Below are 14867 nucleotides of genomic sequence, written 5' to 3' on the forward strand. Positions count from 1 at the left end.
AATGTGGAGAAGTAACATCCATCTGTGGTTAATCATGTTTCTGCTAAACATTTTAACACATTTAGAGACACAAAGGCAATGGGAAAAACAGAGACTTATTCAAAACAGTCTATCAAATCAAATTTATTGAATTTTAAAGGGGTCCTCTGAATTCACAAGCTGCAATGGTACATAACTCCTCATTTGATCTCATTTTCGGATGGGAAATTTCGTCAAAAAAAAAAAAAGGTCACACTACAAAAAAAGACAGATGCATCAATCCTGATATATATGTATGAAAAATTAGGACACTATCAAAAATAATACGGGGCAGGAAGTGTTAAAGGTTGTGAAGGTGCTGCATTTTAGTCAATCAAGAAGGGCAAGTGATATGGACAGAATGTTAAGATTTCAATCCAAACCTCCAAAACAGACACATCCAGCTAAACCGACAGACACAATGCAAACAAACTCAAGCCTATGAGAGATATTTAAATATTTGCAGCACTCATGAAATCCTCAAAAATGTGAAATATGAGAAACAATTTACATAAATGCCTTAATTTCAACAGGATCAAGTAACAAGGTGTATTGCCAGCATGCTGATAAATGCACACTTTTAGCAGTTTAACGTGAACCTGTTATGCTCTTCCATATTTTCTGTTACAAAGTGGATGCTCATATTAAACATGACCAAAGTTTCAAATAATTATATAATAAAACAGGCTTAAGTCTGCTTTTAACATTTGGTTTCAAGTAGTGTTTTCTACTCTTGGCTCTGTATGATGTCAGTGGGAGCAGATATCCCTAATATGGTTAGCAAAGAAACCCCGCCCACCTGGGAGGAGGGGAAACATTGGCTTACAGGGGCAGGCTGTAAAACTGCTTGAGACCCCATTATAAGACAAATAATAATTTTGAACCTTGAATCATGCAAGGCAAGAATAAAAAATTAATAATAAATATAGACTTGGAAATGAGTATCACAGGTCAACTTTAAACCAGCTGAAATGCTCATTGCATGAGACATTTTTTTGAGACCAAAATGGCTTAATTTATAATTTCTTTGAGGATATGAGGATGAAACAATAAACATGACAAATACAGCCACAACCTGTAAACACTGCCTGCCATCTTAGCTCTTTTTACTGAGTTTTTATGGATGTCACAAATAGATTTTTCACAAGGCACTGGAGACCAAGTTTGGTTCACTGTCCACAGATCAAAATCAGTCCCTGCAACAGTTTTTCTTTCTTTTTTTGTTTTTTGCAGTGTCAATATTCCAGCCTGTTCAAAATCTATACGGTTAAATGCATTTTATTCACATCTTATCAAAGGAAACAGCAGAATATTGTTTTCTAATGTTAAATGTACTCCCAATAAGCACACATCATCTAATATAACTTGAATATTGTAGTTAAAATTTTAAAAGCCCAGTCTAACTTTAAAACCAACATCTTACTTTAAACCTCCTCCAGCCCGACTACTGCTCCATCAGAAAGAGAAGGATCAAACCTGAAAGGTATGTGAAGATAAAGAAAGCAGCAAAAACTACATCCTGTGCCACAGTACGAGAAGAGACCCCACTGTCATCATTTCCATCACAAAAAATCCGTTAATTTGACCTTTAAATAACAGGAACATAACACAGAAATTGGTCACTGAATGCTTTGTCTTTAAATAAAAGATTAGTAGCTTGGGCTAAAGTGTTAGCATGGAAATTTAACACCGCTTGCAAAAAGATGTTTAAGGGTTAACAATCACTTATAGTCTACAGCAACTCAATATATAGCACTGCTGTGTATGCTAAATGATTAGCATAAAGTATTCTATCCCCAACAATAATATTTAGGAAAAAGGCTGCAATTATTCAGCACTTTTAGGACTATGCTGGCATTGGCTTATACCAGCGTTGGCTTATGCTAGCAGTAGTTTATAACAGTGTTAGCCTATATTGGCTTTAGATCACACTAGCATGAGCTTATGCTAGCATTAGCCTATGCTACCACAACCTTATACTAGCATTAACCAATGCTACCACTAGCTTGTAGGGGCTTATGCTAACATTAGACTTTGCCAGCATTATCTTATGCCAGCTAGCTTATACTAGCATTAGCATATGCTAGTATTAGGCTCTGTAAGCATTAGCATGGTCCAATATATCCAGTGTTGCTCACAGATGGATTTTAACTGTCCAAGTGCCCAGTTTAACCTTGGAACAGGTGTTCAGTGGTGTTCCAAGGTTAAACAACACTCTTACATATAAGAAATGAATATGATTTCAGTATTAATGTGTCCAAATAACATCAGTAATTATTTAACATGACTTCTCAGCCACTGTGCTAGAATGATTCAGCACACTGCTGCAAAAAAGTTTAGGGTCACTCTAAAATGTTTGTTTTTGAAAGAAAAGCACCATTGTTGAGTATCTTTTAGATCTGTTTAAAGCCTCAAAATGGCCAAACAAGAGGAGCTTTCTTCTGAAACCAGTTTGTAAAATACCAAGTCAATTCATTCAGTTTTCATACCACAGCGAAGCTGAACACAGCTGCCTTGAACAGAACAGAAACAATAGCTGTAGAGCAAAAGGATAAGAAAATCCATCTCTAGGCTGAGGAACAGACACCTCACAGATTCTTGGAAGTAATTTATATAATGATCAAGGACCCTAAAATGATAAAGCCTTGCATTATGTCTCCAAATCAGTGCACTGAATTTATTAATTTTTTTCACATTGTAAATAGTTGCAGTGGAAACTGGTTGCCCAGATGCAACCACTTTGATTGCAAGGGGATGCACAGGTTGCCTGGTGGGAAGCAACCTGCCTTCCATTAAACATCAATAATGATTTATGGTTAAAGGGGATCAACTGTGCTTTTCCTTATTTTCTATCATTACAGTGGTGGATACTCATGTTAAATTTGACCAGAGTTTCAAACATTGAAGCTGCTCTGTACACTCAGTTTCAGACAGCTTTGTCTACTCCTAAATATGAAAACACAAGCCCCACCCACCTGCTGTTCAAATTTATGAGGGGCAGCCAATCAGAAGATGTATAAAAGAAACAGCTCCTTTCAGACAGAACAAAAGGATTGTTTTAAACTATGAATCGAGCAAAGCCAGAGGCCAAGAATAAAGAAAACATGGAGCTAAAAATGAACTTTTCCTTCAAAAAACAAACTGACCCCAAAATGCTATGTGGTAGCGTAGAGGATTTTCTCCGATACATCCCAATGTTGGTGAGCTTATCGGACACAAAGAGGAGACTGGAGGGTAGTTAGGTTTTTAAGTGAGAAGTGGGTAACTTTAAGCTATAAGACAAATCACTTACAGTGTTTTATAACGCACTGAAGACAAATCTGACTACAGTCCCCGTGATTAACTAAAGTGCCTGACAGTCTTTGGTTTACCAACCCCTAGAAGCTGAAGAATCACAAGCCATGTCAGGAGGTATAAATCCAAGAAAAAAAAATCAAACAGATGCTTTTAAAAACATCACATAGAAAGAAACTGCACTCTCTTCTAGATGTGATCCTCTTCAGAATCAGTCTCACAGTTTCATCGTCTTACAATAAACCTCTACATTACTCACACACACACTATCCTAACAATTTCATCAAACCCTGAGAAAAAGAGGATGAATTTAAGGTCTTCTATATTAAGAGTCTAAAGAGAGAGAGTGAGAGATATGTATTTAAACTACTCATGATTTAGTCATATGGCAGTGATGCTCTTGAGCAATGGAAGTAATGTGGTTGCTTCAGTTTGAAAAAATAAAAGTCAATAAAGGGTGCAAGGAAGAAATTTCAAATGGTTAATAAAGAAGTTCTGGTGTTGAAATTGGGGAAAACTTTAAAGAAATATACTGGAATGTTTAAATATATATATATATTTTACATTTTTAAGTATTTGTCCCATGATTTCAAAACTAAGACTAAGTCTTATTAGTGCAGCCACTTAACTTTAGACTTCCTGTTCAGCTGAATGGTCAAAAAGCGAGTTCCTGATCATTTTGAAATCTACTAAAGTCCTCTTAGGACAATGTCAAGAAAATGACATTTATGCAAACTATTAAGACAGGCTCGACTTTAAGGGTGTTACACCTAAAAACACACAAACAAACAAACCAAAAAACAAACAAACACATTTTTTTGTTTTTTTACAAGTTCTGGCTGAAAATGGGATCAGGTGTTAAATATGTTAGGTTTCAATAATCCTGGTTAGCAGTCATCACCTTCAACCACTCCTCCAAACACAAGATGATGACAACAAATGTGTCAGTTTTTTTTTTTCCATGGAGGGTGGGGTCATACTGGCCAAAAACTTGAAATACAGTGTATAAATCTCAATGCAGCAGACAAACAGCCTTCAGAATGGACAAGCAGTGGATGATCCTGACAGCAGAGGGCAGCAGAGAGGCAGTGAGGGCTCATTGTGCTCTGCTAGCTGCACAGAAAACAACCAAGAGATGGAGATGAGTTCAAATGAAGGAAAAGAGCAGAAATAGTGAGAAAGTAACTCTGACTAGAGTGAAACCCACTGATTATGTCTGCAGTGAAAGAGGAGACTTTAAACAAAGACTGGAGCCACACTCATATCTATCAATCTCAGAGGTCACCTCGGGACACCAAGGAGATTCAAGTCCAGACCTTCTAAGAAGTTTCTTACATGTAGCACACATTAGAAAACAGTCCACTGAGACATTTCTCCCTTCTGGAAATACTCTGTTTGGTTTGAGTGTGGGGTGCTGCTCGGGCAAAAGTGTGCAACTACAATGACCCTCCATTGCCAGTCCTCACAGTGTAACTCTAGCAGACTCGATGAACCGTGTGCATTCTTCATGTGATAGCTGTAAAAGTTCGGAACCCTGAATCTGTGGTTCTGTCTTTAGCCATTTTGCACCAGTGTAAACACCATGTGTGCAAATACATACTGAGAAATAGTTGTAACTTGCATATGTCATCTGCACCCTCTCCCTAATAAACAGAGTTTTGCCTTTCACCAAAGAGAAATCACTAGATGTGTAATAAAAATACTGAGGTAGCTCAGACTCACTGCCTTAACTGGGGATGGATCTGAACTTCGGATTTGGAGAATCGTTACACCCCCCTACATGTAAAAAAAAAGTACCACCCAATGAACTGATATGAGGTTTTTACATTTTTTTGACAATTTCGGCTGCATAAATCCAGCATTGGTCTGACTCACAAACCTCACTAAAAGCAAGTGGGAGAAATTCAGCTGAAAGATGCAGAAAAGCAGCACAAAGAGCGAGGAGTGTTTCCACCAACAGTGGCCTGATCATCTGTGGACAAACGCACCCTGATGCACTCCAGCTAACCCTGACAAACAAGCCCATCATTCAGCCACCCGGCGCTCCTCCGCCTCTTCCTCATGCTGCTGGTCAGCTAACAGGCCGTGCACTCACGACACTCAGCGCATTTTTTGCCCCCTCACACTCAGGTTGTGGTGTTCAGACTCACAGAGGGGAAAATACATGCACTGTCATTACTAAGTATTAAATTGTGTATCTAATATGAACAATCACTTTGATCCCATCCCATAATCTAGATGACAACGGGCAAAACTTCAGATAAAACTGGTCTACTTGTACTACTGTTACATTATTTTTGTCATTTATAAAATGTGTCATTAAAAAAAAGGGGAATTTGAAACTAAAGATGCAAAAATTATGGACTAATACAAGGCTGTTTGCTGCATGCCTTAAAATCACTGCAACATGTCCATGTGCACTATAACAAACTAATAATCAATATGCAACAGATTAATAATTAATTAAAACATTAAAAAACAACTAAGACTCGATATAAGACTGAAATGTAGAGCAGGGTCTCAAGAGCACGTGAGTTTGATATGACCTGATGTCCGTTTAGTATACATGCACCATCATTTGTTTTGCATAGACTGAATTCTTTAGGAAACATGCATAAAATGCATAATATGCTGAATTTATTCCAGGGTCTTGATTGTATATTAAAACTTATCCCGCAGCATTTTTTTTTAAAATTCATTCTTCATTTTACCCAATAAAAAGGTCCTCTCTACTCTAGTCAATATATATATAGGTAATATTTAATGTAACTAAACCCTGATGTAAATCTAAAAAAAAAAAAAATCTTATGTGATGAATGCTCAATGCAGCCCCTGATATACAAATGCATATAAATCTCTGGCGCTTCAGAGAAAAAATAGGAAGTATCTGCCTGATCATTTGTGGTGAGTTTGCCCCGGTGAGCCACACTGTTCACCTCTGACCTCGGCCCTGAGTTCAGCTGCGAGCCATCTGACCTCAAACTCTCATCAGGCCTCACTGCACCTCCCATATCACCCCTCTGCGGTCAGATCGGACTGATTTTCAACCACAGCTTGTAACCACGAATCCCATCCCAAGATGCACTACATCAGCTCGGGCTGTCAGCATTGGCAGCTGCAATGCTGCAGTGTCCAAAAAAACCCCCTCGCATATAAAAACAACACTCACTGACACAGCAGGAACTCAAAAACAGAACTCTGAGATGATGTGATCATGGACTTCTGTGACTCCACCGACAGAAAAGATAAAGTCCAAAAAAATAGAAATATATAATATCAGACTTGATATGAAGTTGGCTGATCTCACCTGACAGTGCACCTCATTTAGGGCACATTTAAAAAAAAAAACAAACAAAAAAAAACATCACTCACTGTCAGTCCTGTTCTGGCCACTTGCACATGTCCCTGAATCTCAAATGTCCACAGGGAGCAAACATCAGGTTTTCTTTCAAACCGACCCAACTTTTGGGTCATGACTCGTGATGAGAGCGGGGCCTAAAGCTACAAACACAACGATTTCCACTGAAAGACTGCAGAGTCCAAAACCAAGTGTCTGAACCCCATAAACAGGAGCCACAGTTCCTTTAAAGACAGCATAAAAGATTAACACATCCACTGTAATGTCACCCACTAGTGAAGTTTTAGCGTCCAAGTTTTTTTTTTTTTTAAGTTCTTGTTAACCTCTTTTGGGGTTATTTCCTGTTTTACTTTGAAGGTCTGTTGTCTTTTGTGTCTTGTTAGTTTTACTTCCTGTCTCCCCCTGATACTTTTCACCTTTGTTGTCTGGTTTGTTTGGTACGTTTGCATTGGCGTAATGTTTGATTTTTTTTGCTACATCAACTTTCTGCTTTTCTCCAAAATTTAATTTGGTCACAGTTTTGACCCACTGGAGAAGATCCAGCACACATGAGGAACAAGTAGAAGTGGTCAGAACAGGACTTAAAGGGGGCGATTTAGGAATAACTGCATGAGAAGGTGACCTTGAAGAAGAGCTCGACCTTAATTTACACCAGGTATGATTTTTATCTGCTGAGGAGCTTCTCACTCGTGGCATGCATTTAGTGCCAGTTTGAGGAAAAATAATCTCAGGACAAGACCTTACAATATTATTATTATGTTGTTTAAAAAAAAAATTAAAAATTGTAATGGAGGGCTATTTCTTATCCAATCATGGTGTCACACTGTAATTATTATTCAGACCTCGAAAGCAACATTGGTCTTTATTTTCCTCAGAAATCTGAGAAAAATAAAAAAAAGGTTCCCTACAAACACTGATGAACTCAAAACCTGAAAATGAAGAGTGGAAACACTGTGATGAAGGTGAGAGAGTAGGTAATGCCGTTCTATATGAGAAACCAATCAACAGGTGAAAAGTCAGAGGCTATCACATTGACCGGGTAACGTGTAGCTGCTTTCAGATCTCAAATGTGGTCAAGGTGAAGCTTACATCCTCTCTCTGCTAACACTGCCTGAATTTGCATCCCACCCACCACAGGTCCCAATCCTTCCCATCAGTGTCACAAATAAAAAGCTTTGAAAGGAAATCCAACTATCTGACACGTTACTCTCCAAAACCAGTCATAACACCCACTAACACCCACTGTAACAGACCATCCCAATCAGCAGCTGTAAACAGTTGGAGTAAGAGACAGGATAATATCTTTTCTTTAGTTTCAGGTGTCTTTGCTCCCACATTTCACTCGCAGTGAGGTGAACATGACCTTTTTTTTTTCCCCCAGTAAATGTAGACAGACACGGTGAAGCACTTCAACGAGATCCAGGCTAGGGTCAAATCCCAAAAAGTTAAAATCACTAAACTTCAGTAGTAGAGTTAGATCGGAGGCGGAGAGGTCCACGTAGGCAGAGGAGCTGAAGTGTGCAGAAAATGCCCAGGAGTTGTGGAACAAGAGCAGGCAGTCCTGGTGTACTACAGTACAATGGTTGGGCTGAGTTGCGTTAGTAGCTGAGTGTGCGGCTAGAGCGAACGGTTGTGGTCCGTATATCAATCGTCCTTTGAACTGTCAGTGACGGCGGCCACCACAGGAGATGAGGCCGGGCTGCGGCTGCGCTGGTAAAGACGATAGCCCTTTCGGCAGAGTAGGACAAACCAGTAGACCTGCGGCGCCAGGATGCACGCGTTGCCCAGGTTGGCGGACAGCGGCAGGTGGAAGGGCACGCTGTAGAGAGGGATGCCGTAGTGGCGGCCGTACATCCAGTACATGAAGGGGAAGAGGGCGATGCGGCACATGAAGAAGGTGAATAGGACCATACCGCCATTGACCTTGTGCAGCCAACAGTCCTGGAGGCCGAGCTGGTGGAAAGACAAAAAAAAAGACAGGAGCAAAACAGGATGAAGAGATAGGTTCAGAGGAGCACTGAGAGGCACAGTGAGAACACATTTTCCAAACTACAATTATTTTGGATGACTCATCCATACATTTACATTTGGGTTTGTAAAAGAGCATACCTGTGCTCTAACGCGTGCCCGGAGCTCCATTAAGGATTACCCCAACTCCCTATGTTATGTTAACAGGTGCTTCTGCACTGATCTGACAGATCCATCCCATCCTGACTCAAAAAGCTTTGTGACAATGAGCACCTGATCCATTCGTTTCAGTTGTGCGTGGTTTATGACACCACATCAGCAGCAGCACGTTGGGTCTGAGCCGAAGCGCTAATGTAACACAGAAGAAGCTAACAACAAAGCGACAGCAGCTTGGAGGTACTTAACTCTGCCTATAACAGTGGCTCTTATTTATATATATGCAAATGTTTTTAATTTATCAGTCAGCTCCACATCTAGGATCTGTGCACGTGGAGCTGGGGACACCGAAGTGTTTCCAAACCAGACAAGAGATGTAATCTCTCCAGGGTTGAAAATACCTGACCTGTGTGATCTCCAGAAGGTCTCCAGGAGCCCGAAGCTAAATTTACCCATCCAGTAAACTTATATTCTTGGATGTACTTATTTGCCACATGTGATTTTATAAAGGTTAGAAAGTAATGTTTAACTTGAGCCTCACAGTGAGGATTACTGCTTATTCATTTAACACTGATGTAGATCAGTAATCGTTATCAGTGTGGATACATCCCTTATTCTAAATTGGTTGTAGGTGTGAACTGTTGCCTGTCTCTTTGTGTTAGCCCTGAGACAGACTGTACCACCCTCCCGCCCCCTGACAGATGGGACAGGCTCCAGAAAAGTTGTTGCAAACTGTATACAAGAGGGTTTATATGTTTGAACATTGCACCACTTCAGTTTTTAGTCAGTAACATTGGCATCATTTTGGTGTGATGCATATTAATGATTTGTAGGACTTTCCCTTTTATATCCTGATGTACTGAAACAGTCGAATGGTACACTGCAGGACCTGAAAGCAGAAATCTTGCAACATAAACTTAAAACTCTTCAGAGCATGCTTTATATACATTATTTACTTTATTTTTTATTTAATTAAGTCACAGTATCTACTTTCCAGTTTTATTTTATTATTCTGGCCTTTTGATTCTTTTGATCTATTTGATCCATCATTACTTTATCTTATTCACTTACTTTAAACTTTGTGCTGCTTGTATGAAGGAAAAAAGGTTAAATGCATGGTAACTAACTTGTATTTCAGAAAGAAATTAAAGTTTGTCAGATATAATTAAATGATAACACTAACTTCTGCAGGAAAAAACAAAAATCCCACACTTATTTTTCTCAGTCAAAGGGATAGGAAACCTGGAAATTAAAGATTCACGCATGATTTTTGTTTTCGGAAAGAGTTACATCCAACAACAAAGATCATGTGCGCGTCTTTAATGTGAAAGACTCAGTGTTCCCTTTCCCACACAACAGCAATCAGCACTGCTGATTGGAGCACTAAAGCAGTCTGAGAGGTTTCTGTTAGTGCTGACTAACTCCAAAAGATGGCAGCAGTGAAGCTTTGCTCTGTTCTTTAAGTCTGCCAACACCAGATGTCAGCAAAGACCCGAGAGTCCACGGTCCACTGGTTTCACTGAGCTACACAGTAAGGCTCTTCTATTCTTAGAAAAGATGGTTTGTAAGGCAGTCAGCCCTTTTACTAAAGTGTAGGGTATAAAGCTCTTTGTATAGCAAAACTAATGAACATTAGCTGAAACAGCTGAGAGGCAGGGAGAGCGAGCAGTGCCCGAATGCTGCTGACTGATGTGTTTTTTTTTTGGTGAGCCATGCAGCTTAATTATTGATAGAACAGTGACAAGCAACATCCCAAACGAAATGGAGATACTCAGGTTTTTGCTGCTGCAGTGCTCTGCAGGTCACCTGTGTAGGAACAGCTAAGAAAAAGGATAAATTGCTTTGTTTAGGCTGAACACAAGAGAAGTTAGGCTGGATGGCTGAAGTTCATATCATACATACACTGTACATTTGTGTGTGTCTGTGAGTAAAAGTTATATATACCTGAAATATAACCCCAATTCCAGATAATTTGGCACAGAGTGCACTGATTCATGAATCTCATAAAACCAGATTTTATTCACAATAGAATATAGAAAGCATATCAAATGTTTAAACTGAGAAAACGTGCTATTTGTGGAGGTCACAGTGAACATTGTATGTGAGATTTCTGATTTCCATGAAGATCTCCAGAAGAACATATATACTTAAGGAGAAATGATACCTATTTAATAAGGTCTGGGAATCTTTCTCGAACTTTGCACAGGATTTGGATTTAGGTCACCTGAACAATTATTTCATATAAACCATGCAATACTTAGTTATGTATACAGAATTAGGATCTAAAGTCATCTAATATTTAATATTCTGTTTACAATCTCTTTTTGTTTTGTTAACTAAATTACTTTATTGCTCTATATTACTCCCCAATATTTATTTTTCAGTGCATAGTTATTTTTATTTTATTTATTTTAATTTCAGATGAGTTTTTACCTTATTAAAATATTGTTTTGTATTTTATTTAATTTTGCTATAACAGTCTAGTTATTCTGTAGTGACAGATTTGTTTAACTTAATTTTTTAAAATTATTTATCTACCTTTTTTTGTTAATGGAAAAAAGGCTCTCGTTAAGCATTTCCAATATAGCACTGAAATTTTAATAAATATGAGATGACACCTTCATGCATTTCTTTAAATTATTAAATGTACTGATTATAAATTCCTGTGTTTAAAAACCAAAATGAACTAAATCTATGAACAAAGTGTGAAGAAACAACAGTCATGACTTTATATTCAGACCAAATATTAATTTGTTGGAAGAGATATCGACTGAAATTCAACTATGGCTAGGCTGTACTTTCCTGTAACACTAATCTGCACCACAAGATGGTGCTGTGAGCCAGTGTAAGTTTTATTTAACTAGTTAGGCATTAGGAGCATATTCATCTTTACAAGGGCACCATGGCAAAAGGAAATGTCTTTTAACCCTTTAATTATCACAGGCCCACAGAAATAAAACAATTTAAAGATTTTTAGTGAGTTTACTATGGAGTATTAGTATGAAGGAGTATTAGTATGAAGGAGAATTTGTATGAAGGGGTATTAGAATGGAGCATTAGTATGAAAGAGTAGTAGTATGAAGGAGCATTAGTATGAAGGAGCATTTGTATGAAGGAGTATTAGAATGGAGTATTAGTATGAAGGAGCATTAGTCTGAAGGAGTATTAGTATGGAGGAGCATTAGTATGAAGGAGTATTAGAATGGAGTATTAGTATGAAGAAGCATTAGTATGAAGGAGTATTAGTATGAAAGAGTATTAGTATGAAGGAGTATTAGTACGAAGGAGTATTAGAATGGAGTATTAGTATGAAGGAGTATTAGTATAAAGGAGTATTTGTATAAAAGAGTATTAGAATGGAGTATTAGTATGAAGGAGTATTAGTATGAAGGAGCATTAGTATGAAAGAGTAGTAGTATGAAGGAGCATTTGTATAAAGGGGTATTAGAATGGAGTATTAGTATGAAGGAGCATTTGTATGAAGGAGTATTAGAATGGAGTATTAGTATGAAGGAGCATTAGTCTGAAGGAGTATTAGTATGGAGGAGCATTAGTATGAAGGAGTATTAGAATGGAGTATTAGTATGAAGAAGCATTAGTATGGAGTATTAGTATGAAGGAGTATTAGTACGAAGGAGTATTAGAATGGCGTATTAGTATGAAGGAGTATTAGTATAAAGGAGCATTAGTATGAAGGAGTATTAGTATGGAGGAGCATTAGTATGAAGGAGTATTAGAATGGAGTATTAGTATGAAGAAGCATTAGTATGGAGTATTATTATGAAAGAGTATTAGTATGAAGGAGTATTAGTATGAAGGAGTATTAGAATGGAGTATTAGTATGAAGGAGTATTAGGGCCACATTGAGAAAAAAATTGTGCATTTTGAGAATAAAGTTAAAATTTCAAGAAAAAACTCGAAATATTATTTTGAGATTAAAGTCGTCATTTCAAGTCAAACAACTGCCGTGGCTGCTACACCCTCTACAAAATTCCTTGGGTAGATGAAGCAACTTGATCAGCTGCCTTATTGTGTTCTGTGATTCTACATATCCCCACTGTACTGCTCGAAGGTGCAACCATCGATATCCTTACATCCACCAATGCCAGTTTGTGTTTTTTCCTTCTGAGCAGATGCAGCTTTCTGCACCATCTCTGTAATGTTGTCATACTTATCACTACATCGTGTTTATGTACTAAAAGATTTTATTTACTAAATTGTTAATAAAACCAATTCTAAAGTATAGTTTCACTAACTCATCAACATTTTGGAGAGAGTATAGCAGACGTGGTGTGGCAGATGTTTGACTTGACATGACAACTTTAATCTCCACATTTTGACTTTTTTCTCAGAATTTTGATGTTATTCTCAAATTGCACAATTTATTTATTTTTTCTCAATGTGGCTCCAATACTCGCTCATAGTTTACAGGTTAGACTAACTTGGGGCCCTTATCTTTACAATGAAAACTATAAGGAAAGTATGATTTCAAACCCTGACAGGATTAGTTTGCTTAGTTAAATTAAAAGCAGCACTTGCATTTGCATCCATCCCCACTTTGATTATATTTAACCAAGGTTGTGAGCAAATTAGGCTCTTTATGACATATTATTAACATTTGGCTTTATAGTGAAACTTTTCATTAAAAAAACACACACACACACACACACACACACACACACACACACACACACACACACACACACACACACACACACACACACACAGTACAGTGGCTCACTACACGCCCTCTCAAATACAAGTGAAATGATGACAAAGGACTAAGAGTGGCGTGTTACAACTCTGTGCCTTCTGGTCAGTATTTCTTTTGATGATTAACCTGTTCTTTCTCCCCCCTCCTCAGTTATGAGTGGCCAGAGGGCACAGACTGGCTGTGTCGCCTCCATCAGCACCCACCTTTGTCTTCAGTTGCTTTCTGAAGCTAATCGTTAGTTTCAATCATTAGTTACTAACAGTCTTGTTTTCATTTGTTTTTATTCATTTAGTTTAACACTGGCTTAGGGGAGAAGTCTGAATCTGATGGCCCACAGTCTTGCTGAATCAAGGCCTTCTTCCTCTGTTGTCTGCCCCCCCCCCCCCCCCCCCATACTTATTAAATATCCATATTTTTGTTCAGAGCCATGGATTTTACTAGGGCATTATATCACAAATTCATTTAAAATTTTGTTTACATCCTGTTCACATTATACATGAAACACATAGAACAAAGATTCTCAGCAGAGGATTGAAAATCAGCTTCTGCTCCAAGTCATAGTAAAAATATACCAGATATATGGAGCCAGTGCACACAGGCCACAGCAGCACTGAATGATTAAAACATTTTGTAAAGAGGTCACAGCGAAGAGATTACCTTCAAAGAAATTCCAATACACCCAAAACTCTTTCTACTTGAGTTATATCCAGAAGCAAACAAATATAATAATAGTGAAGAAGAAAAGCAAAACAAAAGCAAAACAAAACTCCAAAGCTGCTCGTCAGTATCTTGAAGTCTACAAATCAAGACAATTAAGTCAAAGGTGATTTTGGTGCTTCCAGGTTTCAAGAGGAAAACTTGAAACATGAGAATCATCCTCAGTCATCAGCTAAAGGTTTGACACGAACATAAAAATCAATCTCATGTATGACTACACCTGCAACACAATACAGCCTCATCAAAAACATGTTTCTTGAGATATATTTATTAGGGTTCTCAAAGTAGATATATACAAATTTGTTAGTTGTGACACATGTATAGAGAACCCCCCCCCCCCCCCCCCCCCTTTTCCCTTCCCTCCTCATAACATGAACATTTTCGACAGAACAAATAAACACACAGCATGTCGCCCACTATCCAACGAGCATAATAATAATTAAAGCCGCAAGCGGCGATAATAGGCCCTCGCCGGCCGCCGCCCAAGCGCTGGTGCCGATTTGAACCGTGCTTTTCCGGCCGTGCCAGTTTTAGCCGTTTTTTTGGCTGCTACATGTGAAATTTTGAAATGGATGAATTGGCTAACTCAACGAAAAAGATGCCATTTTCCGGACTTTGCCATGGCAACGTCTTACATATTAC

At 38.3% G+C, this 14867-nt stretch overlaps 1 protein-coding gene across 1 annotated transcript in view; it reads right to left on the reverse strand.

The window, feature by feature from the left end:
* Positions 1-105: 105 nt before the first annotated feature.
* tlcd3a (TLC domain containing 3A) overlaps positions 106-14867 on the reverse strand; it is a 57939-nt gene continuing 43177 nt past the window's right edge. The window contains exon 5 of the mRNA XM_030746979.1: positions 106-8623. Coding sequence (XP_030602839.1) covers positions 8315-8623 — 309 coding nt within the window. The 3' untranslated portion in view covers positions 106-8314. The remainder of the gene's footprint in view (positions 8624-14867) is intronic.

The sequence above is a fragment of the Archocentrus centrarchus genome, chromosome 14, assembly GCF_007364275.1.
Source record: "Archocentrus centrarchus isolate MPI-CPG fArcCen1 chromosome 14, fArcCen1, whole genome shotgun sequence".
In the NCBI taxonomy this organism is placed as follows: domain Eukaryota; kingdom Metazoa; phylum Chordata; class Actinopteri; order Cichliformes; family Cichlidae; genus Archocentrus; species Archocentrus centrarchus.